This window comes from Abramis brama (genome assembly GCF_963993115.1).
Source record: "Abramis brama genome assembly, chromosome: 8".
Lineage (NCBI taxonomy): Eukaryota > Metazoa > Chordata > Actinopteri > Cypriniformes > Leuciscidae > Abramis > Abramis brama.
Window position 1 is genome coordinate 28,525,119 of NC_139970.1, and position 27,967 is coordinate 28,553,085.

The 27,967-nt window shown below is 37.5% G+C and overlaps 1 protein-coding gene across 12 annotated transcripts in view; it reads right to left on the reverse strand.

Moving 5' to 3' along the window:
• Positions 1-27,967, reverse strand: part of stxbp5l (syntaxin binding protein 5L) — a 144,815-nt gene that overhangs the window by 9,894 nt on the left and 106,954 nt on the right. For 2 of the 12 annotated variants that reach the window (XM_084123111.1, XM_084123105.1), the window contains exons 17-23: positions 27,717-27,842; positions 24,942-25,093; positions 22,162-22,230; positions 20,980-21,045; positions 13,517-13,621; positions 9,689-9,742; positions 6,424-6,606 (exon numbers count right to left, since the gene is read on the reverse strand). In XM_084123111.1, the coding sequence (XP_083979237.1) occupies positions 6,424-6,606; positions 9,689-9,742; positions 13,517-13,621; positions 20,980-21,045; positions 22,162-22,230; positions 24,942-25,093; positions 27,717-27,842 (755 nt within the window). The remainder of the gene's footprint in view (positions 1-6,423; positions 6,607-9,688; positions 9,743-13,516; positions 13,622-20,979; positions 21,046-22,161; positions 22,231-24,941; positions 25,094-27,716; positions 27,843-27,967) is intronic. The other 10 variants (XM_084123115.1, XM_084123112.1, XM_084123116.1 and 7 more) reach the window with 8 other exon arrangements.

The following is a 27,967-nucleotide window of genomic DNA, read 5'->3' on the forward strand; positions in this document are numbered from 1 at the left end:
TCATTTTGCTGACTTGGGACTTCGAATCTTGTTCAGCAAAATGAACTAATCTTAAATCTTAAAGTCATTTATTCTTTTGAGCAGAGTTATTAAAAATAATCAAAATGTTACATTTACAATAGCCAAAATTTCCCCAACACGTCTACTTAAGAATGATTAATTTATCACTCAACTGTGTCTTCTTGTCTGAGTCATTCATTCTTTTGTCATGTGGAAGCCAAATAGTCTGGAAGCTTTTTTGACTTTAGCTTTTCATCTTAAAGCAGGACCTAACATATCAGGGTCACAGTTAAATATGATAGTCACGCTTGTGATCCCATTTCCTGTACGTAGCCTATGCGTCTGTCATGTGACATAAGAATGAATGACTCAGACCAGAAGACTCAAGAGGTGAACTCATTTCTATTTCGTATACAGGAGACAAAGTGATCATTTCACCTCCTAAGTCATAAACGAAAGGATGGTACGTATGCATGGTCACAAAATGATGATGAATGAATCACTCTCTGAGACAACTTGATACGCCCAAGTCATATAAAAGAGTCATTAAAAATTGAAAGGACAGTTCATGTGCGACCCATCACTAACCGCTTGTTAAATCTGATATGTCACGTGTCACTGTTTTCGGGTCCAAGCGCTCTATCAGATGGTAAAAGCAAACAACAAACAGTGCTAATATGTACTCACGTTGTGCTGTAATGCAACTGAAAAATCATGATCCTATAACCAAAGACGGTGCACTTGTATTACTATGAATGGGAGAAAGTGGAATAAGTGCCAATCACCAACTGGTAAAGTCATTGTGTCACTGCAGCTATCATGATGCTGAGGTCGCTATAGAAACGGTCACATTGGCTGATCTTGCCTGAAAAATGCATTTGAGACAGTTGATTTATGAGACAGTTGTAATCAGATTTAATTGGTGATTTCAAAAATGAAATTTAATCGTAAGCTTGGTGAACAGCTTTGGAGAATTTGATGTTTCCCCATTCAAAGAGATGCACACTTGCATGACCGAAACAGCTGTGCGAGAAGCGTTTCAAAGAAGGACTCCGAGTAAAATGACTTGTCTTAAAGGGATCTCCATTCTGAAATATCTGATGGCCAGACAGTGATTGCTCTTTTATGAATCGTTAAAATATTGGTAATATAAAATATATATAATATATTAAATATATGCCGTGAGCGAGGAGTTTTAAAAGCTTTGCTTAAAAGTGTGATATAAATGGCTGTTGAGATAGTATTCTTATTTGAAATGAGTAGAAAACAGTATTCAGTAAACAGCATTCCTTACAATCATGACTTAAAGGGGCATTCCACCCATAGGAACATTGTTTTTTATTGAAAGTGGGTCATATATGTAGTCGAAATGTAAAATAAATTTTGAATTTGGTGCCTTCGTGACCGAGGAAAGACAAAAAATAACTTCAGGACGCATTTGTATGAAAGACAACAACTCCCACAATGCACCACATTGCACAGCTCCGCGAGCCACTCCCACTAATCCAGAACAGCGCATATCTGCATATAAGAGAAATCACTCTTCCGTCTACAAGGCTAGCTACCACCAGAGCTTGAAATTCATTTCACACAAAATGTCTAGTTAGTTGGCGAACTCATTAGTGCATTACTCCTCGTTTTTATTTCTTTCGAAAAGGTGAATTATTGCATGGTACCTGGATGTTCAGTCAGAACATATGCGGTGCGAAACTAGGATAGTTCACAACACAAACGGTCGTGTCCTCGTCTGATTCAGAGATTTCGTCCAGGCGAAATTGTCATCGTTGAAATTCTTTGCCGCAGACGGACTCTATCTCTGTGTTCGTAGTTGCATAGTGAGATCACCGGCGCCACCAGTCCGCCCTAACTCGAGCCAGTCTGGGCTCCTCGTCCGCGGCAGGCAGGTCTTCTGCCTCGGCTGCTCTTCGCTATAATGCGGCTTGTAAAGGTAGCCACAAACACCTGATTCAAGCATCAGACTTCCGAAATCCTCTTCCTCTATATCATATTGAGCACTCTCCTCCGCTATTGTCATAACTTTACATCTGTCTCCACAGCACCTGTTAGCTTAGCTTCAAACAAGATGGAGGATATTGCTTTCAGTTTCAGAGAGTAAAGTCCCACCCACTGATCTGTAATAGGTCTGTAGCGTGAGCGGGTCCCGCCCCTGGGAAAGATTGGAGAGATGAGGAACTAGTGCTTGTAGTCTCAACAGAAATCCCCCCCTCTTACACTTCCTCCGACAATGACGCAAAATGACGATTTTTGCGTCATTGTGGGAGGAAGTGTAAGAGGTAAATAACGGATTTCTCCCATCTCAGGGGAAAATGAGAGAGTGTTGCACGACCATTCAATAGTATGACTGGGTTTCTAACAATGCAAAGCTTAGTGCAAATGGGTGGAGTGTCCCTTTAAGCGGATAGCAAATAGATTTGTGGACATTTTTGTGGACATTTCTGGTCACTGTACGCTTTCGCAAAAAGCAGCATGAACATTCTTCATTATATCTTCTTTTATGTTTTATGGTTTGGAATGACATGAGGGTAATTAATGACAGAATTTCCATTTTTGTGTGAACCATCCCCTTAACACAGACCAAGACTGGACACTGATGTCAAACAGCATTCATTTCACAAACAATATATCTGAACGCAAATTGAACACAAAGCCACAAATCCAATCACACACTCTCGCACAGTGCACAATGGTCACAAACGAAATCACATATACGTTTTGTGGGAAGACATGCAAATTGACCTTTTCTACTGACAGCACCTGTATCTGCGGGGACTGTCAATATAATTAGTCGTATCCATCCTGTTAGCCCGTTAGTGTGAATATTTCATGATAGAGACGGGTGAGAAAAGATCTGCTCGCTCGCTCTCTCTCTCTGGGACTCTTTTGCTGAGGTCATTGACTGTCAGTCACTGCAGGGGAGCCAAATGACACACCTGTTATTAGAAACACCAATACTGCCCTCTTTCTGTGGGACAGGCAAACATTTCTGTAGATTTTTTTTCCCCCCTGATGGATACCTCTGTGATTGTCTATTCTGTTCCTCTGTGTTTTTGGCTTGTTTATGTATGCATAAATTTTGCAATGTCCTATAGTCAGGGTAGCACCATATTTCATTTCTAACGGGAATGTGAACAAGGCTGTGAGGGATAGAGGTACAATGTGTTCAATGGATTGTATTGTTGTTTAACAACATGCTGATTGTTCAGCTGACAAAACAGCTTTCAAACAGACTTTCAGTACACCAAATCTCCGTAAAGTTTTGAGTTGTGAAAATTAAATGTGATCTAGGACCATTATACAGCACATATCCCTCACAGCCTCGTTTTTCATCTGTGTAAAATTAAATTTCAATTCAATTCAATTCCAAACCCTGACTAAGGTCTTTTACTATGGCGTTCGTGAATGAATAAATGCTTTTAAACAAATATTTTAATTGAACAAATCAGTTAACTCAACATAAAATGATACACATAGTTCCTTTATGATGTAACCTGCAGAAAGTGCCCTTAAAAATCAGTGAATTAATATTTTTGGTAAATGGGATGTGAGTCAAGGTGTCACTGGGATAACTCAAAACTTCCAACCTCTTATTTATTGTGATAAATTTCTGAAACTGTCCTTATTTTCAAACATTTTGCTTACATCAAGTGTGTGTGTCTTTCCATCCTTAATGGCTGTTTATATGTGACTACGTATCCCAGATTCCCGCAGCTCTCTCTTCCTGTAGCGTGTCTCATTAGCACCGACCTGGCTCTCTTCGCTACTAATTGACCTTTAATTATCTCAGCGACCCCACTGCGGCACCGCATGCCTGTTACCGTAGCGATAGGGACGCACGCCACGAGTTGAGACCAAAGAAGCGGTAGGTAGTCCTCCAATGGACAATAACACTTCTCCAAGTGGGGAGAAAAAAAAAAAAGAAACGTGTCTATAACTGGACGGACACGGATTTATTTGAATTTCAAGACATTATTCAATTAGAAAAAAAAATCAAGCTGAGACAGTGCTTAAGGTTTCAGGGATGAATATTTCACTCGCAACACTTCAGAATGCCTAGGTGGAAATAAAAAAGAGAGGAAAAAAAGGTGATGGGAAGGCGTTTTGACTAGCTTGTGAGCAATCACATTATTTTTTTCTCAAAAATAAAATCAAATACAGATTATTAGGTTATAAAGGCAATAAAAGCGCACAGCGTGTCTTTCTGGGAAAGATCCAGACACTATGAAAACCTCATGAACCCTGTGACACTATTTGTAGGCTGCAGTTCGACTTGGGCTGGTTGTCCTGGTTGGCGTCCTTCATGTAAACAGGATTATGGACACAGATGAAGGCACAGGAGGAGACGCTGTCTATCACTGTGATTGGATTAGTGAATGACAGGAAGTCGGTGCCCAGTGAGGATATGATCTAAGTGATGCGTTAGCGCTCACACTAATATGAACAAGACATCTGCTATAGGGACATATATGACTGACAAGGACAAAGAATTGACATGAGATAAAGACACAGAGAAGTCAAGTTTGGCTTTGTGTAAGCCCATGATAACAGTTAAAGGGATAGTCTACCTAAAAATAAAAATAAATCGGTAACACTTTACAATAAGGTTCCTTTATTAAACATTAGTAAATGTATTAACTAACATGAACTAACAATGAGCAATACATTTACTACTGTTTTTGTTAATCTTTGTTAATGTTAGTTAATGAAAATAAAGCTGTTCATTGTTTGTTCATGTTAGTTCACAGTGCATTACCTAATGTTAACAAGATTTTAATAAAGTATTAGTAAATGTTGAAATTAACATTAACAAAGATGAACAAATGCTGTATAAGTGCAGTTCATTATTAGTTAATGTTAACTAATGTAGTTAACTAATGAACCTTATTGTAAAGTGTTACCAAAAAATCATACAGGGTTGGAATGACATTAGGGAGAGTAAATAATGAGTTTTCATTCTTGGTTGAACTATTCCCTGAAAGAGGTCATATCTCTCGCTCTCTCACACACACACACACACACACACACACACACACACACACACACACACACATACACACACTCTCTTTGTGGGGATAGAGAGGCGTAACAATTTATATAATGTACAAACCTCTACTCACACACTCCAACATTTAAACATGGCAGTGATAAGCACAAACATTTAGACTCTGATTATGTGTTTTGTAGAAATGTGTCGTGAAGCAACATAGTAGTGTTTGTAGAGTTGTTCATGCATTTCATTCTGGTAAAGTCCCCTCTAGTCGCAACATTTCATTTCACGCTAAGAAAGAAAGTCGAAGAAAAAGAAAGCCACAACCATGATCGTTTTGTAAACTCAAACCTAAGCTTGCACAGAGACTGCCTACATTAATTTTTTTAATTCACATCACCAACCCACCTGCCAAACGACCGTGCGTAGAGGTAGTAATTAAAAGCATTAAAAACAAAAAGTATAATTAGGCTCACAGCAGTGTCTGCCTCAGCCTCAATGTTTGAAGCACAAATACAGTCTCAAACATAAAAGGGACAGAGGATCCCCAAAGCTTGAAAAGCAGAGTCGTTTCTGTGAGTCACACTTTGAAAGGTTTGTGCTGTTTTTGTTTTACTTTTAAAATTACTTTTGAAAGGCTGATTAATAAAATACTTATTTCATCAACATAAATCCAATTCATCCTAATATTGACTTTAATCAGGATAAATTGGATTTAAATTTGAAGTTTATAACACAAACCAATTATGAGATCACAAAAACTTAAATTTCAGCAAAAATGCAGAATGGTAATTGGTGCATAATATATTCTTTTACCCCTTTTCCACCAACAAGGTCCAGCTTGAATACAAATAAACTGACATAAATTGTCATTCCAAATATATATGACTTCCTCCTTTCCCTGAAACACAAAAGGAGCCGCATTCACAATTCACTTTCATTGTATTAAACAAAGATGCAATGGAAGTGAATGGTGACTGAATGGACTGCCAGTATCAAAGATTCTGCCTAACATCCCCTTTTATGTTCCACAGAAGAAAGAATGGATTGGAAACCACACAAGGGTGAGTAAATGATGCCAGAATTTTTATTTTTTAGGGTATTATCCTATGTAGGATACTATGCTGAGAGAGGTCTTCAGATCCCACTCGGTGTAAAAGGGGTATGCTTCCTATATGGCATGATAGGGCTTTAGTAATCACCAATCTCTCCAACAGAGTGAAAAACAAAACAATGAACCCAAAGAAAAGGCAGTGAAATCAGAGCGTCAGAAAACACAGCAATAAAATCCCATACCCTCCTCCTTGTATCCCTTGATGAGTGTTAAACATGCAGAAGGGGGACAAGGCAGTGGAGGAATACATGAATAAAGGGTAGATGGATTAAAGGGATAAAGGAGTTGGAGAACAAGCACACACCTTCGGTGAGGGAGGACACAGGCAAAGAGACCTCCATGCATGCGGCAGACTGGGCCTTGCGGAAGGGCGGTCGGCCGGGCCCCCTGCGGGCAAGGCGTGGCCCTTCAGGGCCCCCCGGGACTCTGGCCCTCCCAGATGGACAGGGCTGGGAGGTGGGGCTAGTGCAATGTCCATTCACATGATCTGTAACAACGGGCATAGCATTAGCAAGAAACCCAACTGAGATTAGAGAGAGATGAGTGTTTGTGAGAGAGAATGGTGAAGAGGGCAGTGGGATGAAAACAATGCAGCTGCAAAGGAAAGCAGTAAGAGGAAGCGGTCACATAATAGCAGCTTTAAGCAGCCAAAAATCATTTCTATTTGAAAAGGAAAAAATCCAAAGGAAAGAAAGATGGGACAAGGAGAGTGGAAAGGGAAGGGAAAAGGAAAAGAAGAACAAGGAAAATGGAAAGGAAAGAGAAAAGGAACAGGAAATGGAAGGGAAAAGTCAAAAGGGAAAAGGCAATGGCTGTTGTTTAAGCATTCAAAGCGGCTTTCACATCCCTCCTCAGCTCAGACACTTGAAAGAATGAAGGTGGAGGACTTGATTTGACAGAAAAACAGAAGCTTCCATCTGCAATCTGTTTGTGCAGGAAGTTGAGGGAGGTCTAGCTGAGTTTGCAGAAACAGACCCAGATCCAAACTCCCCGAATCTAAAACAGCAGCACCTCCAACACACCTGGATCAAAGTCTTACTAGCATCTACCTGTAGCCAGAACCTCTGAGATGGATGTACCACAGTACCTTCTAGATTTTGACTGACTATTTTGACATTCTAGCTGTATATTTTCACTCTCCCTCCCTCTATTTTATAGCTATCAATCAATTTCATGCCAACACAGCCAACCAAATCCAGTCTGTCTGCTGTCATTTCATATCAGTGGGATTTCTACTCAGTCATTTTGATATCGCACAGCAGACTTGGCAACCAAAACTTTGACACTGACTCATGATGAAACAAAGCACTATTAAGAACACCATCTGCAGTAAATTTGTGAACCTTAAAGACTACATTTGTTATTTGTTATTTTCTTTTTCTTTTCTTTTTTTTATTCCTTTGTTGTAAAAGTTATACACTAACGTTCAACATTTTGGGGTCAGAAAGATTTGTAAAAAATAAATAAATACTTTTATTCAGCAAGGACGCATTCATTTGATAAAAAACAAATGACAGTAATTTATAATAGCCGCTTTTTACTTAACTACGCTCTTTACTTAACCGTTCCATTCCGTGCCGGTTTCATTTTCCACTGTGGGGCTGATAACGGCCGCTCTTTGGATTGTAATACAAATGTGTCAGTCATTGCCTTGGTAATGCAACGGTTTACTGATGATATGAGATGTAAATGGCAACCGCGTTATGGAGGACTATCAGATATTTCAATTTTATTATTAATTTGTGTTTCCGTCGCTTAAAAAGCGCGATTAGTCAACTACAGAGAAACTGCACGCATTCTACCAGCACGGTTAGCTAATCGTACTGAGAATTCAGGGCCAAGAACGGTTTGTAATCATGTCATGCCATACCAGGCTTAAGTGTAAACACAACTGAACCGTTCCTTAACTTTCTTAGAACCGTTCGGCCCGACTTTTTAACACTGTGTAAATGTTTCTTGAGCAGCAAATCAGCATATTAGAATGATTTCTGAAGGTGACTGAAGACTGGAGTAATGATGGTAAAAATTCAGCTTTGCCATCAGAGGAATACATTACATAGAAAGCAGTTAATTTAATTTAATTTTAATAAGAAAACAAATGCAGCTTTGGTGAGAGATCCCAAAGTTATGAACAGTACTTCTATGCTATTTTGTAGCAATTTTTGTTACATCATTAAACTCATGAAACTAACTAAAATCTTGATGGTAATGGTAATATCTATCAATTAATTTTCCTCCAAGACTGATTTTCTGTTGATGAAGTTTAGAGAACATCATCTTAGATCTCATGAGAGAGGCAGGATGAGAAAGCCCAAAACATGGAGCCTATCCGCAGACATCTTTACGTTTTCCCTGGCCTGCACTAGGGTCAGTGTTTCTAAATGGGCCCATGCCAATGAAAAAATCCAAATCAAGGGTTTAGGACAGTAAAACATATTGAGGAAGCCCCAGTGCATTCAAGGGGAGACAGTTCTACAGCACAAAACTACACAGAGCGAGTCCAACCTATACCTCTAGACATCCACTCACACTAACTCTCTATCTCAGCCTCACACACATACATTACACTCACACAGCACTTATAAATTGGCTTCTAATAAGCATTGATTTTTATGTCCTTTTTCTGTTTTTATGACCTAAACCTTCAAGATATTTTCAAATTACAAAATGACCCAAGACTCTACTGTGCTTTCAAAGTTCGACTATTTTTCAAGCACAAATCTAAACCTTCAAGGATTAGAAACAAGTGTAATTATTCATGGCACAGGCGGTCTATTTTCCATTGTAATGCTGCAAAGCTTGACCTGTTGAAGGAACACTTTCATTATTACACATTAGGTCATGTTTGGCACAAGAAATTGGAAAGGAAATTGTTCAGCCCTCAAAAAAAAAAGTGTGTTAGTCACAGCCTAGCATGAAACAAAAAGCCAGACAAGAGGAAAGAAAAGGGAAAAGAGAACAAGGATAGATACTCAGCGAAAGAGACAGAGTGAGACAATTCGAAGTATATCCATAAAAGGCTGAAGAATGATCCAAGTCACGATGACACAAGCTCGCTTGCAAAGAATGAGCTCATTACATTAGTGCATGTCGTTCAGAGGTAGAGGATGGTCCAATCACAAATGAGCAGGCTTTTATAGAGTTAGAGAATGGTCCAATAGGATTAGAGCATGTTCTGAGGTATAGAATGACCCAATTACAATGGAGCAAGGCCGTTTAGACGTAAATGATGAATCAGTCGCGAAAGAGCGAGATTTCAGAGTGATACTTTTCTCAACTTAAGAATGATTATGTTGAACAAACCACCTTTGTAAACACTTGCAAAATGTACATTGAGAAGCATTTTTTTTTAAAGGCCACACGCAGAAATGTGAGGGAAATTTTGCGCTACTTCATGAATTCAAATGAGAAGAAAGTGAAAGAATAGAAAAAATGCATTAAAAATGAACTTTTAAATGCAAAGACTAGGGTCTTCATCATGTCATTCTCAACAGGATGGAAACAGAGAAAGTTGATGAATCAAAGGCAAGAATAAAGAAAAAGAACTGCTCGCTTTCGGCCTACCGTACCAAGATCAGTCTTAAGATCTGTGGGTAGACTTAACTTTCTGCCTGGTCCCTTGACTGAAACAAAACAAAATAGGACAGGAAGGAGAAATTAATCCATTTAAGAAACCAAAACAAAAGGCAAAAGATGCAGAGGTCAAGAAAATAACGAGACCAGCTCAAATTAAAATTGAAAAAAGAAAAGAAAAAGAAAATCATTTAGTGTAACACATGCAGGTGTACACACTTCCCAGCAAGCAATTTTGCATTTAAAAGACGTCTAATAGCCGTCCAAACACAGCCCTGACATCTAGGCTAAAACAAGACAAAATTTGGGCCGTCAGTGAAAATGCAATAGTCGTCTAACCATAGCCCAAAAATAGACGCAAAGGCTACGCATAGAACATGTCAAAGAAATGAAACCAAACACCTTTTAATCACTGTTGACTTTGCTAACATGATGGAATACCATACATCTCTCAAGTTATTTTGACAAAAACAACATGTAACAAATTTAGTTTTTTGTTTGTTCAAGTTTTGGCTAGAAGTGGGTTGCTCATAGCCAGACTATATCGGGGCTATAGTTAACCGAGACTGTGAAATGACGGCTATTGTTTGCTGGGATGTGATGTTTCATTTGACAGTCATGCCCGATTGTATACTGCCACCAGACAAACAGATTCATCTGTACTTGTCTTTACATAAGCAAACGCACTCATGCAGAAAGCATCTAAGCACAAACACATAAAACAATAAATCATGATCCATTTTTTATTTCCATTTCCTCCCATTTTGATAGGGAAACCTCATGAATTGATTCAAATAATTGCAAAAAATGCAAGAATAGAATGTAGGATATATTGTACTGTATTGAACAGAAACCACAAAAACCACACAGAAACCATTCACATATGTGCATGCACACAATTGGCAAAACATAACACACACAAAGGTTCAAAATAAAGTGTAAAGAGATAAATAAAAGCAAGGTCAACATTTTGCAAGCATTTTGCACCGCAAAGGTTAGAGTGTACACTGAGCTGAATGTTAAGAACAATATACGTATGGCAAGATTACTGCTGAAATGGGATTTAACAGAAAATTTATAAAAAATATAGATTAAAGTACTAATTTAACGCTAAAACACACCGAGCAGAATACTTTCCAAGATTACTCTCCTCCTTAGCATCAGTTCAATTAAATGTTTTTAAAGTAGGGTGTGATTTTAGAATGTCATTTTCAGAATGGTGCTAATGCTTTTCCACTTATGGACTCCATGTAATGGTTTGATGAATGCAATTTGGTTTCCTTTTGACCAAGAAGGCCTATAATAATCTGGAGAAAGCCACCCATTAGCACTCCCATTGATCTTGGCTGGCGCAAGGCCCCCGTTTCACATTTTTAAAGGTAGGGTATGCAATTTCGGAGAGGCTAGCAACAGCAAGCTAGCTTTGAAAGCAAAGGATCCCACCCTTCCTTTAGAGTGCTCTCCAAAGCTACGCCTCCTCCAAAACAAATAAATGCACACAGCAGAGTCTGCAAATCGTCATGAGACGAGAGACGGCAAAAAAATTAAACGTAAACAACTTACAGAGCTCTTATTTGTACCACCTGACTGCTGCAGATTCATTTAGCCGTTCATAGTGACACAGAAATGCAAAAATTTGAGTCTGAGAACGTGAACAGCTCCGGGTACGTCACGGGTTGCCATCTCGTAATTACAGTTATGACATGGTGTGAACCCAGCATAAGCTCATTGTTTTGGTTTAGGAGGTTTTGGTTTACGATTTTCAGTATATCCAGAATATCCTAACACTAACCAGTATTTGGACTAAAAGCAACAAAATTGATTTCACTGGTCTTTGAAACACTGGATTAAACCTCAGATATCAGGAACACAAAAATAGTTAAATATAACAAGCTCTACTCAAAAGTATATAATTTCATAATAAATAGATGGAGCAGTATCATTCTCTCTCTCCCACTCTTATTCCAGGGATGTGGAAATGGATGAGATTTGAGAGTCAGACAAAGCGGAAATTGCTCCTGAAAATAGCAGTAATAAAAATTCCAGGATCAATAACCTGTGCCTTAGATGTAGAATCCTTCCCATTACTCTTAACACTGATAAGATCAGTCTGCACACATGTCCAGGTGTGTAAACATGAAAGACAGATCGAGATGAGGTGTGGACTACCTATGTTGATAGAAGTACATTAAATCCATTTTGCAAGCTTAATTATCTGTCTGTGTGCGTGTGTGTGTGTGTGTGTGTGTGTGTGTGTGTGTGTGTGTGTGTGTGTGTGTGTGTGTGTGTGTGTGTGTGTGTGTGTGTGTGTATAAAACCATCTGTCTGAATAAACCCATGTTGGACATCTTTGGTTATTGTTATCCGGCGGCACAGCTAAAATGGCAAACATAACAGCTGGCATCCATTGATTTCAACATCAGGCCTCAAGTGGCCACACAGTTTCATTGTTTTTCTTTCCATGGCACAATTTCAGGAGTCGTTTAGCTGCTCGTTAGAATGTTCAGAACACCATGGCTTCAATCCCGTCAACTCCTCTGTGAGCCTGACTCAAATGAACGGTAATTTGTGACTGTTTTTGGAATGATCACAAAAAATGTATTCTGCTATCCTCACTGCAATTTGCATGAATTACCGACTCCTTTGGTTTCAGCTCAGGTCATTTTCCACTAATTCATAGAGGCGGATATACATCAGGAGTAAAGATGCAGACGCCAGAATCTACAATGAATTCAAAGGAATTTCATTTCAGAAACATGCAATCGCATTTTTGAGCCTCAACGTTGTTTTTGCTTAAATAAAAAGGCTAATCTTGCATTTTACTCTCTTGTAAGCCTTTCATCAAAAATATATTCATTTACTTCTGTCTGGCAAAAGAATGTCACTAATTAGCATCGCCAGTTTGGTGACCAGGTAGTTGTTGTTTTAAATATTTTAAAATGAGTCAACACTAAAGGCCATTCACATGCAGCACATTTACAAAAGTGAACAAAAGCATTATTAACAGATGTAATTTTCATGCTTGTAGCCATTCTCCCTGCCATGCTCTCAAAGCTTTGCAGTCTGGCGCATTTGTGTAGCGTTTGCATCACATAAATCCATTTTACATTAGTTAAGTAACTGTTGTTTAGGCAAACAGTCTATAGTAGGCATACATAACATAAAGCTGCTAATGCTAGTCTTTCCAAAATTTCACCTAGGACAACTTTGCATCAAACCAACTATACGTTTAAATTGTAGGTATTTGCTATGCCTTCCATGACTTTTAGAAAACAGATTACAGATTAAACAATTACCTACATGCTGAGTAATAGTCATTAGGATATAAATTAATCAGTGAATGAATTCGATTTCAAGATAGTACTCGTAATGTCTACAAACACATTAGCATGTGGGATATCAAAAAACTAGCATGTTCTCAATAACACATATGAACAACTGAAGGCCTGTTGGGGTCTAAATAAAGCCAATAAAAAAAAATTCAAGGTTACTGGACATCAACGATCAACGCTCTGTCCGTGCTAGTCACAATATCACCCCTCTCGTAAACACACATAACGCGTACTACTTACTACCATGCCCCAATCACACACATGCCTACAATAGCCACACGTGAAGCACACTGACACATACACACATTCACACTCACACACACCTACATCTCAGGAGCACAGAACGTGGCACTACGAGCGTGAGGCTACTTCTACTGCAGCATGCAACCCCCAAACAAACACACCCACACACACGCAGATTCAAACGTTGAAGCACATGAGCCGCGGGCTTGGTGCGTGTGGGTGGTTTTAAGGGTCTGGACACATTCTTACCATTGTCCAACAGGTAAAAAACAGGACTGTAGTGGCAGGACCGGAGGTTGGACACAGGTTCCCCTGTGCCTCGAGGGTCATTATGGAGGGAAGGGGAGTAGGGTGCTGGAAATCAAAGATCACACAGTCATTGTCAAATTCTAGACTAAATCACATATAGCCAAACAGCTTGTTACTATAGGACATCAGGATTTATAATAGGAGGTTGTAGAGGGATGCTAAAACAGGAGAAAATCATACACAAAAATATTTAAAAAATCTGCTATTGTCACAACTCAAACACATTATGGATCCTCACCAAGGCCAAATCTGGTCTCAAATTCCTCTTTCTTTTTACAAAAAGTTAATGCCAAAAGCAGACAGTATTTTTCTAATGTCAAACGTTGTATCTAGAGTACTTCACAAACTTTCCAAAAACTTACAGCAACAGCAACAAAATTACAGTTCCAGAAGGACCACTATTGTCAAAGATGATTGACAATTAGCATACATTTTGGACTGTGGTATGGTTCTGTTCTGTGCAAGAACTCCAAGCCCATCCATAGCATGGGTAAGAGCAGGAAGAGCAACGTGATTTCGAATCTGTTAAGAGACTGATCCCATACAGAAATAAAAAAATTTGAAATATATTTTAAAGTGTCAAAAATATATGTGGCATATATTCCAAATACATTGAAATATATTTGCATTGTTGTTCACTTATATTTATCATTTTGAAATATATTCTGAAATATAACAAAAATATATGATGTTAAGTGTGAAATATATTTACATTTATAACATGTAATGTAAAATATATGACAAAATATATGGTCATAAAATGTTTAGCTTGCTAAAGAAGGGTCGAACATGTATTTTGATCATAGTAATTCCTCTACTTTTTCCCCTATACACAACAGTAGGCTACCATATTTCACTACTGTATTATGACAAATACTGTACTTACATTTAAATGACTGCAATGTAAAATGACAGATAGCTGCTTTCCTAGGACTATTAGGCCATATTAGGTGGCACGTACCTAACACTAAGTGCAATTATTAGATTTATTGTTGTTTTATTGACATCTTTCCTGAAGTCATTTAAATATTGAAAATATGCACAATATTTATGATGCAAGTATAACAGTGACACTCCAACAGTGAAGTGCACTTAAACAATAGATAGAATTCAGTGTCTAACACTGCATACACACACTATTAAATAACTGTATTCAATTCTGTAAAAATAGGGGAAAAAACATTCTGTGTGTTATTTCCTACATAAAATGGTCATTTTAGGCCAACATTTGTGTATGGGATATGATGAAAAAATTAGAGCTTTTTGTCTCTAATTTGAGAAATCTTATAGGCATTCCCTTGGTAGAATTTACTGAGGAGCACCAGATGTGTTTTCATTTGCAGATGTTTCAGCGCACACAGTGTCTTCATCAGTTGTAGAACGGTGGAGATTCCCCCTGCATTAAACCTCATAACACATGATAAATTCATAAGACCCACTGCAGGTGTCGACCTGACGTCATAAATCATGATTGCTGTGTGAATTGAGACCAAACTGCCTAGGGTAAAGATGAAAAAACAGTGTTGTGAGAGTCTGACAAGCGTAGCGCAGGCCTCCTGGTTATTCTACTTTTACATTAATGGCCTTCCTCAGTCCTTTCTTGAACCATTTGCCCTCCCTGTCCGAAAGCTTCACATTGCTCTCTTCTGATTCTTGCCTTTTAGAGATCTAAACCTCAGAAGTTTCCACAGTGTTTCACTCATCTGTGCTTTGGCATCAGCTTGTAAAATTTTTCAAATGTAGGTAAATTATTTTGTAATACAAACATACTAGCATACTAAAATCCGACACATCAGTGCTTCCTTAAACCAGTCCACACTTCAGTTTCCTGTCAGCTGTGTGCGAGAATCAACAACCAGTAGACAAAACAGAAAAGTAAAATGTGACGACATAGCTGAGGAAGAGTATAAAATACTGGTATCTAAAAACAGGGCTATGACAATGTGTGGAGTGACTCTCAAATCATACATTTTTCATGAATGGTTAGTAAATCATAATTTTTTAAGTGTTTTTTTTCCAGTCTATAAATTGCCACAGGAGGCAACATGTCATCACAAATGTAACATTAAAATGTGTGTTATGTAGCACAAACCAAATACTAATTTAGAATTTCACCTTTTTTATCCATCATTCAATAGCATTCAAGTTTTGGAGTCAGTAAGACTGTTTTGGAAGAAATTAAAGGTAGGGTAGGCAACTTCAGAGAGGCTAACAATAGCAAGCTATCTTTGAAAGCATAAGATCCCATCGTTCCTTCACAGTGCTCTCCAAAGCCACGTCTCCTCCAAAACACATGAACACGCACAGCCAGAGCAGAGTCTGCCAAGCGTCACGAGACGGCTTTAAATGACCACATATCTCAATGCACATAACATTACAATAATAATAAATGTAAATTTATTTGAACTAAAAAAAATATCTTTGCTGTTCACAGTCGATGGCTGACATTTCGGCTTATTAACCACCTGGCAAAGTGCCATAATCAAAAGGCCTCAGCACCCCACCTAAACCCTGCTGACAAAAACAACACCCACACAAACAACAACGACTAGTCGACTAGACAGAGAGATAACATCTATAAGCACTTCAAAATGGAGTGTGGCCAATTACTGGACCTGATGGAGAGCAGAGGAGACTAAAAACAGAGAGGAGATGTGGTTGAGGTCAGAGATGATATGAATAAGTGCAAATAAATAAGATGGGAGAAAAATGTGATATGGGTTAGTGAAAAATTGAATCAAAAGATAATATTAGGACATTACCTTTTACAGAAAAAGTAAATATATTAGCAGTTAAAGCAGAGGGTAATTTTATGTCAGCTGAGATGAAGTTTGCACAGGAAGTGCTAGTAATGGTAAAGGGTTTGTGCCCCTGAGCAAACACAGGAAAAACAGCAGCAGAAACATCTGTGCAATCTAGAGTTCATTTATTATTCATCTCTTCTGGCGTATTGCTACTTACAAAAAAAGCACACATCTAAAAGCTGAGACAAAAGTAATAACAAATAAAAATGGACAAATAACAGTGTCATCAAACATTTATTTGACACAGCCAATTCCCATCACCCTAAGGTTAAAAATCTTTCCCGACAATGTAGCACAACAAATAGTTTTGATATGCAAATAACAGCCTTTCGCCTGTAACCTCTAACTAGGCCAGTGTAAGGCACGATGTTAATAGAGGAACTGGATCCCTGAACCCTGCCTGTTTTCCAGACTTTCACGTTCAAATATCAGGCTTATGGACTTATGTTTCTTGTTCAGTAATAAAAAATAAAAATAAAAAAAAATAAATAAAAAAAATGTCTACATCTTTAAATGCCTTTCATATACAGATTTTGTTGTTTTGTCCTTCTGAGAGACTGTGAGACTATGACTTGTGAATGTGAGATGTGGAAAAAACATCATCAATTTTAATTATTATATTTTAAAAACTATGAACTACATAAAGATAAATACTAATTTATTCAATATTTAGTGTGTGGATTTGTGTAAAATTGTGACTGTTCCTTTGTGGTGTAATTTCCACCACAACAAATATTTCCCCCCAGATAATTTTATATATTTTTTGTGAAAAATTAGGGTACTTTTTTACTCTTTTATTAAGAGCTTGAGATGAAATATGAGATGTGTAATGTGTGAAGAAAACAGAAAAATCAAGATAAATATTTTTTATATATTATATTTAATATTATTTACATTATTCACTGTAAAAAATTATCGTGATTTTAACGGTAAAAGACAATAAAAAATGCTACAGTGAAAAACTGTTAATTGGTTAACAGAAAGTTTCCGTACTATATACGGTAAATAACTGTGATAGATCTAATGGTACATTTAATGTAATTTTACTGTACAGTTTTTGAAAGTGAAAAAGAACAACTCATTGTATAATTTACAGTGAAAAACCGTAAACTGACATTCCCACAATTCCCTGCATGACACTTCACATTTGATCTATTTTTGTTAAAATAACTATATTTCTTCATAGTTTTCTTAGTTTGTTCTAATCAGTTATGTACATTATGGTTTTATGTTACATTTAATGTTGTTAAATTAATGTTTATTGCATTTTTAAAATTTCATGTGTGTTACCATGATGGTGTTTAATGTTTTTTGTGAATGACACTGTGCAGCTTCTATTATATTAGTATTACATTTCTTGTGGAAGAGCTGCTTGTGATGAACTTTGATTGATCATGTGACTCTCATCACTGCTGTGATTGTTGGTTATCAGTGTATTAAAATGGTACAAAACAGATATTAATACTTCAATAGGACGTTAAATTCACATTATATCAGATAATGAATTACGGTTTATTACTGTAAATTTTAAGTTAAGTCTGTAAAACCAATAACGTTGCTACCGTATTTTTGACGGTAAAGTACTGGCAACCACAGCTGCCGTTTTTTTACCGTAAAAATCACGGTTTAATTTTTTAAAATCAGCTATAATTGTGTCAGATTATGCAAAAAGTGTAAAAAATTAAATGTATTAGGATACATAAAACGAAGAATATCTGGCATTTTATTATCTTTTTTTTAAATGTATTCAACGTATTTTTCCACCACTGAATGTTATTAAACACAATACTGTACATAATTAAAGATGTGGTGGAGAGAAAAAAATGTAAAAAATAATGCAATTCTACTGTGATTCTCAGTATTTTGGACATTGTTATAGTGACTATAGATAGTGTTTGTTTTCTAAAAGTTCACTATAGTGTTTGTTTGTGTCCATATTTAAACAATACCCATGCACATTTACATGCACCAAATACCAACATGAACGCAATGAAATCTACTCCCTCAAACACAATGTTCTTTTCCATCATATTCTCCCTCATCATCATCATTATTTATACATTCACTATTAGTCCTTCAAACACTCTTTTTATGCTTCAATGGCTGATGCCCAGAATCTCAGTCCAATTTTTGGGCAGAATTCCCCAGCCAATCGTAGAAAGCCATTTTTTGACTCCTGTCATAATAGCTGCTTCCACAAAAACACATCTGAATTACTCCGCAGCATGAAGCCAATGCAACAAATCCCACAGAAGAAAACACACAAATGATACAGTTCTGAAAGCCATTTTTTTTACCACAGAAAATTCTAGAGAAAAATTACTACAGCTTCACTACAGACTTGAGATCTTAAAAGGAACAGTTTATACAAACACGACAATACTGTCATGGCTGTATGAAAATGAGCACAGTGAACATTCCACAAAATGTCTTCTATTTTGGTTTCACAGAATAAATAAATTCATACAGGTTGAGGTTAGATTAAACAGTAACCTAATTTTCTCTTTTAGGTGAACTCCTTTAAATGCTTGATACATAGCCACATTTCAGAAGTAAACCTCATGTCTCCTCTCGATCTCTAAAATTACTAATGTCAAGCTACAGCCCTCAGCTCGCCTTCCCAAGTGACTTCCATCTTTCAGGCTGCCTGCTGAGCTGAGAACTGGGAAAACAAGCAGAGGCTTCAACTGCACTGAGACATGAGAGTGAACAGAGAGAGAGAAAAAAAACCCAGCACATTTTCTAACGCAATAAAATGTGCCTCTGATATTTCAAACAACACAAACTAAAAAAAAAAAAAAAAAAGACAATGCAATATTTCTTCTCCTGAGAAATCAAAGCTTTACTGAAATAATTCTTCTAAATTAAGAGCTCTATTTAGATCCTCAAGAAAAAGGACCGTTGTTGTCATCATGTTCAATCCATTGAGACGATGCAAACATTGAGTAAAGCTCTGTAAGCATTATCATATTCTCATAAAAATTCTGCACAGGTTATGACAGCTTTAAAGACGAGAAACAAAGACACTGGAAGTAAGAGAGTGGAGGAAAGAGCCTCCAGGGACTGAAGACCTGTGCTGTGGGGAAACTGAAATAAGGACAGAAAAGAAAAAAAAGAGGTTTGAAGATTTTTGTGAGCATTATTTTACCGTTTTTGTCAGTAAAGCTGAAATGTGTGATTTTTTAAATTGGAATTTCAAAAAAATTATGAAACAGGTCTTGAAACAGGTTGCTCAAACACTGTCATTGTTTTCAGTGGTGACTATCAGAGATAGACTGATGGTTATGTGTGGTTGTGGTGGCTGGCTATCAGAACTAGCAGTAGGGGTGATAGGGTGTTCGGCTGCAGCTGCATTTTATTGAACATACTGACATACAATACACTATGCACTTATACTGTGCAATATGTACTCTACCATCTAGTGTATGAATTTTATACGATTATTTGGTTATACAGCATCAGAGTGTGGTAGCCCTTCCCCTTTCGCTACATAAGGAAAGCTGAAACAGTACAGTGTCCAACATTCCGCCCTTCATTTTTCAGTTAAAGTGCATCGTTAGGGTATTTGAAGTGCACTTCTTGTTGGAATTGTGTGAGCACACTACTGGCATAGAATAATGCAAAAGTAATTTTCTCTGCATTGAAAATATAATTGCGGCTGCCAAAATGAATCTTTGTCCAGCCAAAGATTTATTTGATAATTTAATGTGATGATACCTGCCGCTTGTACTGGTACCTGCTGATAGCGGGCTGCTTTAAAACGCTCCTGTGAAGAGTTTCTATTTGCTAATTTGCATATCTGTTGAGCGTGTGAACGCAATGGCCAATCAGATGTTTAAGTTAGTCAGAATCCGCTCAACACCGTTCAAAATGGCATTTTGACAACTTTCATTATAACCAACAAAGTATAAACACAATGTTAATAAGAGATTCATTGCACAGTGCCGACAGCTTCATTGATTATAACGGGAGTTTCGCAAGAGTGCAGCTTTGTGTACCTCATGTTGTAACTGACAGCTTCAGTGATTACAATGGCAGTGATCTTTGCTCGATTTCTATATTTTTCATGCTGCTAACTACACATTGCAAAGCTATGACAACCATATTTAAATCCTCGACTGAATCCAGTTGACAGTGATAACCATAGCAAAGGACAGAACAAAACAATCTGATACTGTACGTCAAATGATCTGTGCATAAAGTCTTGGAGTGTAAATTCAATAAATAGACCAGTAACTTTTTCAGTGTGTTACTTTGTGTTACTCTAACTTTTTAAATCAGTCACTGAGTGACTTTTTATATATATAAAAATGTACTTTATCTTATGATCATTTATTTCAGATTTGTTGTCAGTACTGGGCTTGCAGTTCACATGGTTAGGGTACTTTGTACTGTGTGTGTGGATGGCCGTGTTCGTCCGCCACCACCGAAGACCATTTCTAATACAGTATTTGAGGTAGGTGTGGTCATGAGTGGGTTTGGTTATATTAAGCGGGTGTGACCAAACATGGGTGTGCCTCTCAAAGGTAGACATATGTGTGATTATTAAAAGTAGTGAGAATATCAGAGGTGGGTGTGGTCATGAGTGGGTGTGGTTACCTGAGGTGGGTGATTTGCTCCTCTCTAGGTCCAAAGACACCTGATTATCAGAAAGCTCCGTAAGGCCTGCCATGGAAGGACATGGAAGGCACGGTAAGAGGACGCAGATGATAATACCACTAGTTTCCATTATCACCAAACACATCTGCATGCATCAAACCACCAGGACAAACAATGTGGTCTGAGACACTATCATGATCCTGGAGCGATTCAAGGAAGATGTGTATACATCTTCATAACACACAGTTTTTAAACTATTTTAACTAGGTGTACATACTTTTTTTAGCCATGACGTGGTTGTTTAACTCTTGTCTGCTGTGAACATGAGCTGTTCAACCACATATATACAGGTATATTAACTCCAGAATCAAACATGTACACCAACACCACCAACAATTCCATGCATGTGTGTGTATGCAGGAGAGAGAAAGAAGAAACAAAATTGTATTGATGTTCCTCAAGGCACGATGGTAAATTATAAGGCCTGCACTGCATCAATATCAATCAGTTCATGAGAGTGTGTGCTAACTAAAGTTCTTCTGGAAAGTAGACACTTAACAGATCTCAATGACTTAAAAGAATGAATAATTAAATAGTATGGTCATATAGAGGAATGCAGTGAAAGCCTCATTTTCACAAACGTGATAATTCCATCGGCAGAGTCTGTTTTTTGGGCCATTCTGATCACCAGAAATATGTCAGATAAAAAAAGATTATACTATATACTTTAAATTCAAAGGTCACTTCCAATGTTTTTTTTTTTTTTAAAAAGCTTCTCTATTTTAGCAATGTTGACTTAAGTTAGTAGAATTAGTTGACTTTAGTATGAGTATGAAATTTGTTTTTAAAAATTCACGCAAAAATTTTGATTAAATGGAAATGGTTAAATGGTTCATTACACAAACCTTTGGCACAAATCAATAAAACACTTAGCAAGGAGACAATCAAAGATGGAAGATTTCAATGTATGCAAATTCAGGATATGTTATGATATTCTGTAACAATTCATTGAATTGCAGTAAATAATAATATATTGCACTGAATGTAATGCAGAACATTAATTTTACCTTTGGTAATCTTCATCAAAACAACACATTTTTGATAAATGACATCCCATTGTCTGTGGTTTGTCTCCTTGCTGTTGTGATGCCCCGCCGGCGCTTCACTGGAGACGTGACTTACTCTGGTAGGAAGTACGGATCCGTTTCTTTGAATCGGAATAAAAGTTAGACAGGCCGCGCATGCAAAAGTCTGCAACAGCGCCCCCATGCCCCAGCAACCGCCACCCACGAGAGGAGAGATGGAACAAGGGAGTAAAAGAGGAGGAGAGAAGAACAAAACAGGCTCAGAGTGACAAAACGCGTGTGACCACAATCTGAGCAAGACCCAGTGTATCGAGGGAGAGAATGAAGGCATAAAGCTTGGAAAATTGAGCCTAACCTTTTGTATTTTCTTTCTTCCAAAAAACAACAAAAAATAAGGCAAAAAAACAGCTAAACAGAAGGAAACAGCTTTTTGGGATTAGTAGCCACCTCAACTATGGCAATGAAATTGCTCAAACAAACAAACCAATAAAAATAACATAAGTACAAAATATGAACAAATAAAAATGGCTCCTCTCTCAACTGTGGCAATGATATTGCACAAACAAACAAACCAACAAAAATAACACAAGTACAACATATGAACAAATAAAAATGTCTCCACTCATCTGTGTCTATCTAAAAGTGTATGTGTGCAGGTGCGAATTAATTTTGCAGACAGATTCCGTCTAAAATGATTGTGAGTATCTGACAGCAGGCGGATCACCTGAGCTACACTGTCTTCACTCCTTCACAACATTGCATTTGTTGAATAGAAGGTAACCAACCATTTCAATTTTTACAGAGCCAACTGCGGCATCACTGATAAAGTGGAGTCCAAAAGTCTGAGACCTGACTGAAATTCTGGGATTCAAACAGAAAAAAAAATTAAATCAAAAATATTTTTTTGTGATAAACCATGAATAAGACTGCACTATTTTCTGTCACTAATCAAATAAGCATGTTTGTGACCATTTCTCAATCGGCCATGATTAATGTATTCACTAGAAACCAAATCAGCATTTTGGAATGATTTCTGAAGGATCATATGACACTTAAGACTGGAGTAATGGCCTTGAAATTATGTTTGCCATCACAGGAATAAATTACATTTTAAAATGTATTAAAATAGAAGTTATTTTAAATTGTAATATTATTTCACAACATTACTCTTTTGCTGTAGTTTTGATCAAATAAATTCAGCCTTGGTGAGTATAAGAGACTTTTCAAAAACACCCAAAAACTCATGAATGGTAGTGTATATAAAAGTACTATTAATACACAAAAGTAATATTACGTTTTAATGAGAGAAAATGACCATTTGTCCATTTGTTATACTGACAACATCATTTGCAATAGGGCTTTTCACACTGCGCTTAACCCCGGGTTATTGTTGTTCTAAACACCGCTTTTAATTTAGAAGCGGGGTTAGCACTGCTTTTTACCAGGGGTTATGAAACCCTGGTATGGAGCAGGGTTAGCACTGCTTTTGCGGTGTTAACTCCGCATTGCGGTGACAAACTTGTACAGTGTAAAACGATGCGATGTTAGAATGTTACAACTAGATGCTAGCAACCGACAACCAATCACGTGCCTCATATTCACATGCTTTTGGCAGTCACGGAAACACTACGCAATGTATATAAACATAATTTCTGCGTTTGATAGGATAAAAATGTCAAACGGCGATGGAAAACGCAACAATTGGATTGAAGAAGAGACCATTTAATTCTTACCTTTATAAAAATTAACTCTTGATATTACAGTCAGCAATGTGTAATATGAGGACCTGCAATGCTAGAGCCTTTATGTAAACAGGTCACATGCTGAATTTGTCCAGTCAGTGATACTGGCACCTTAAATATGCAAATAAGGACTTTAACAGTGTAAAACGTGAATAAAGATAACCCAGGATTCCCTTTACCCAGGGATTAGAATGACCCAGGATGAACTGTTTCAAGTGTGAAAAGCCCTAATGAAAACTGCATTGAAATGTTTAAAATAGAAACATTTTGACTTAGTCTCAGACATTTGGATTCTACCATATACGAAGGGAAAGACTAAAGAACATAATCAATGTTAGAATGAACACAGAGGGGGATTTCTGGCCCTTCAGATCATCAGATAGGAATACACACTGGCCATAGTGTGTGGGTGAGCGTTAAGACGTTCTCTGTCTTTTTCGAGAGCTTACATAAGGTACAGATCAAAATCATTCTTCGACCGCACCAAACAACCTTTCTGCCCACCTCTGCATCTCCATGTCGGCTCAAAGCCTCTCGGTTTCTAAAGATACAGCTGCCTGAACAAGAGGAGGGAGAGCGACCGCTTTGAAGTGAGGAGCCAGCATGACTGCCTCCCCACAGCTTCCTTTTGATGAAGCTCTATGAAAACAGATCTTCATCTCCAGCTTTCACTTATGACATCTTTCTCTGGATGGGACGTGTGAGTGTAAGTGTGTACGGTATGTGCGTGAGCAGTCGAGGTAGGAGGATAGAAGAGGGCAGGTGGAGCGAGATCTGTGCTGGATTAGTAACAGCGAGTCCATATGGCAGGTTACGCTGTGTTCTCTGTTAGGTGTTGTGCTCAGGCAAAGACCAACAGCAACAGAGACACAACAGATGACATGCAGAGAAGGCAACCATGAATGCAGTCTGTCCCATGCAGTTAAAGAGAGGGACTGTGTGTGTGTTTGTGTGTGAGAGACTGTTTTCAGGCAAGGACAGAAGTTAGATTTGCAAAGTTGGATTTTTGATGGCTGAAATGTTGAGCATGTTTGCAGATGCATGCCAGTGACATGTGTGTTCACAGCTGGTATTACAGAGAAACACAATGTATTTGAACATTTGCGGGCTTCTGAGACACATTGTGCATGTGTACCTGATGTGGACTGCCGGTTTTTGCGAGGAGAGCGTGTTAGTCGCTGGAAAGGGTCTGCGGATCCGTACAGCTCCAGGGTGTTCATACACAGCAGAATGGTTTTCTGCAGGTAGTCCACAACTGCCAAACCATTGCAGTTACCTACAGCCAACCTGTACAAACACACACTCTCACTGATCATACACAACTATGTTTCTTAGTAAAAGTGTCAGTTATACAAAAGCCCATTATAAAGTCAAGTTCAGTCATGACTAACAATACTTTTGCTATTGCAGTCATGATTAAATATAATACAATTACTGAATGTAACATTATGTCCGCTTTAACGCATCTGAGTCGGCCGCAATACTCGCCGTGAAATGGGCTGAGGGCGCAATATGGCTGTGTGCATTGGGTTTATAAAAAGTGCAAAAATTTGGGATTTCGTTAGAGCAGTTCGTTTAGTACGAGGCTGAATCCAGCTACTTATTTGTTTGTCATTTTATGAAGCGTGAGCCTATGATTCTATTCATACTCTCTCTCTCTCTCTCTCTATGTATATATACTATTTGTCACAATTATGAATATGGGACTACTATGTACAACAAGCAGAATAATTGGATGTGTGACGTTTGCGGTGTCAGTCAAGTCCGAAGCAAGGTGCACCCAAAGTAATGCGTTATGGCAACTACGTCTCAGACAGTCTGGCGACAGATAAAAAATAAACATTAAATAACTTTCAAGTGATTTGTCACGAAAGTGCGCATCAAATATGCTAAACCCAGAAGCTCGAACGTGTGTGACGCGCTAGCAAAGATCCCATTGGTTCTCGAGTGTCACATGCACATTTGAGCTTCTTTTCCTCTGGGGGTTGGCAAACGCTTTGAAGGTGCATACCGCCACCTACTGCAAGACACCTATGTGACAACTGAAGTAAAATAAAGGATCAGGCTTAGAAAAAAAAAAAAAAAGTTACTCGCCCCAATACCGATCCTTGAGATCGGCTCGGGACATCCCTATAATATACAAAAATTCTGTTCAAAATTATATAAGTTAATTCAGTATAAATTCGGAATATATTAAAAATTTAAATATACTAACTAAAAAGAAAAATATATACACAACTGTTCAAAAGTTTGGGGTCAGTACGATTATTTATTTATTTATTTTTCAAAAGAAATCAAAAGACATTTATATTGTTATAAATAATTATATTTCAAATAAATGCTGATTTATTTGAAATATGTTTTGAATTTTGTTTTGAATTTGTTTTGATGTTATGAATTTTCTTTCCATCAAAGAATCTTGAAAACATGTAAAATGCTATAAAACTTTAAAATATATTAAAATGGAAAGTTATTTAACCGTTAACATTTATTTAGTTATATAAATTGTAATAATTTTTCACAGTGATTTTTTTTCCATAGATTTTCACTGTATTTCACTAAAATATTAAAACCCTACATTTTAAAAAAAAATAAATAAATAAAACTCTTATTTTGTCTAGAATGCTAAACATCAAACATGTTCTACAAGGGTATATGCAACTTTATAAGATCAGTTGCAAGAGACTGATTATAAAATGTTCCATCAATCAAATCTCAAGACACTAAAAACTGAGTGTGCAGTGACAATTAGGCTATGTTTACATTTTAAAACGCACACCTTTTTCTAAGGTTACGCCTTGCATCCATACTACTCTGGAGTTTTCAACTCTCGAAAACCGAGACTGTTGGAAACGCTGCAAAGCCCATTTTAGTTTGAGAACTCCAGGGTTGGATTTCCGTGTAGACGGACCTAAACCGAGACTTTTGAAAACGAAGGTGTGGATGCCCACATTGGGTCTCCTGGATCATTGCATATCTTTCTCTGATTCGTCAAGCCCCTTTCATATGACCATTACACTAACGAAAGACAACAATAACATACCAGCCTCGACGACCATGTAAACAATAACATGGAGACGAAACTGCAAGCTTTGCTGACTTTGTTGTCCTTTTTAGCAGCCATTGTGCAGTTAAACTCTGCATTTTATACTGCAGATGCCTACATGCGCAAGAGGTAAGCTATCATTAGAGCAATCGGCAACAAATCCAAATCTCCAAATTTACACTTGTACACGCATGCCCAGTGTGCATGAACATTCATGTGACATGCGTTTTCGGTCGTGTAGTGCAGACAGAAATATTTTCTGAAACGCAGTGGAAACACCAGTACGGACGAGGATCATTTAGATTTTTAAATGCTGTGTTAAAACGAAAACGCACTAGTGTGGACATAGCTTTAATCTGCTGAATTCAAAGTCTTTCTGTCCATTGTAGCCAAACATCACCATGGAAACCTTTGCTCATAATTAAGGTTGCGACTGAATCAAAACAGGATGACAAAAAGTGAAATATTCGAAAGGAGGCCAAATTACAACTGAGAGTTTTCCCACTTTAATCAAAAACATCAAACACCCCATGAGCTGGGATATTAACATCTGGACACATGAGGCTGGAGTGTGCAGTGATGACAAAATCAATTACATTAAACATGGGAGGACTGATATGAGTCAGAGAAGACTCATATACCACACAATAATGCTTGATTACCATACTCATATGCCATGGTACATCAGTCCAAACAGGTAAAAAAAAAAAAATCTTGGTATTATTACCACTGTATATTTGAATACTAATTCTATGGTATTTATTTGAAAGGAACAGTAGAAGACAGAATATTAAATTAGAGGAAAAAGTGAAGATTATATTGGCTGAATAAAATGGATAACATAAAAGAAGAGGAGTCACTTACAGTCCATAGGCAGAGTTTAAATCCAGGCTGGTGATTTGTTGTGGCGGCTCGCCATCAATCCATAATAACTGAACCACCAGCTCCGCCTGGTATCCAGGAGGCATTCGGATCATACGATCTTTAACCCTGAGAGGTAAGTATTCCAATTTAGTTTAATGTGGAATAAAAAAATTTTGTTAAACTTTCATTAAACCTAATATGTTCTATATTGTATTGTCTAGTAAGTAAGCTAACAATGTCCCGTCAAGTCC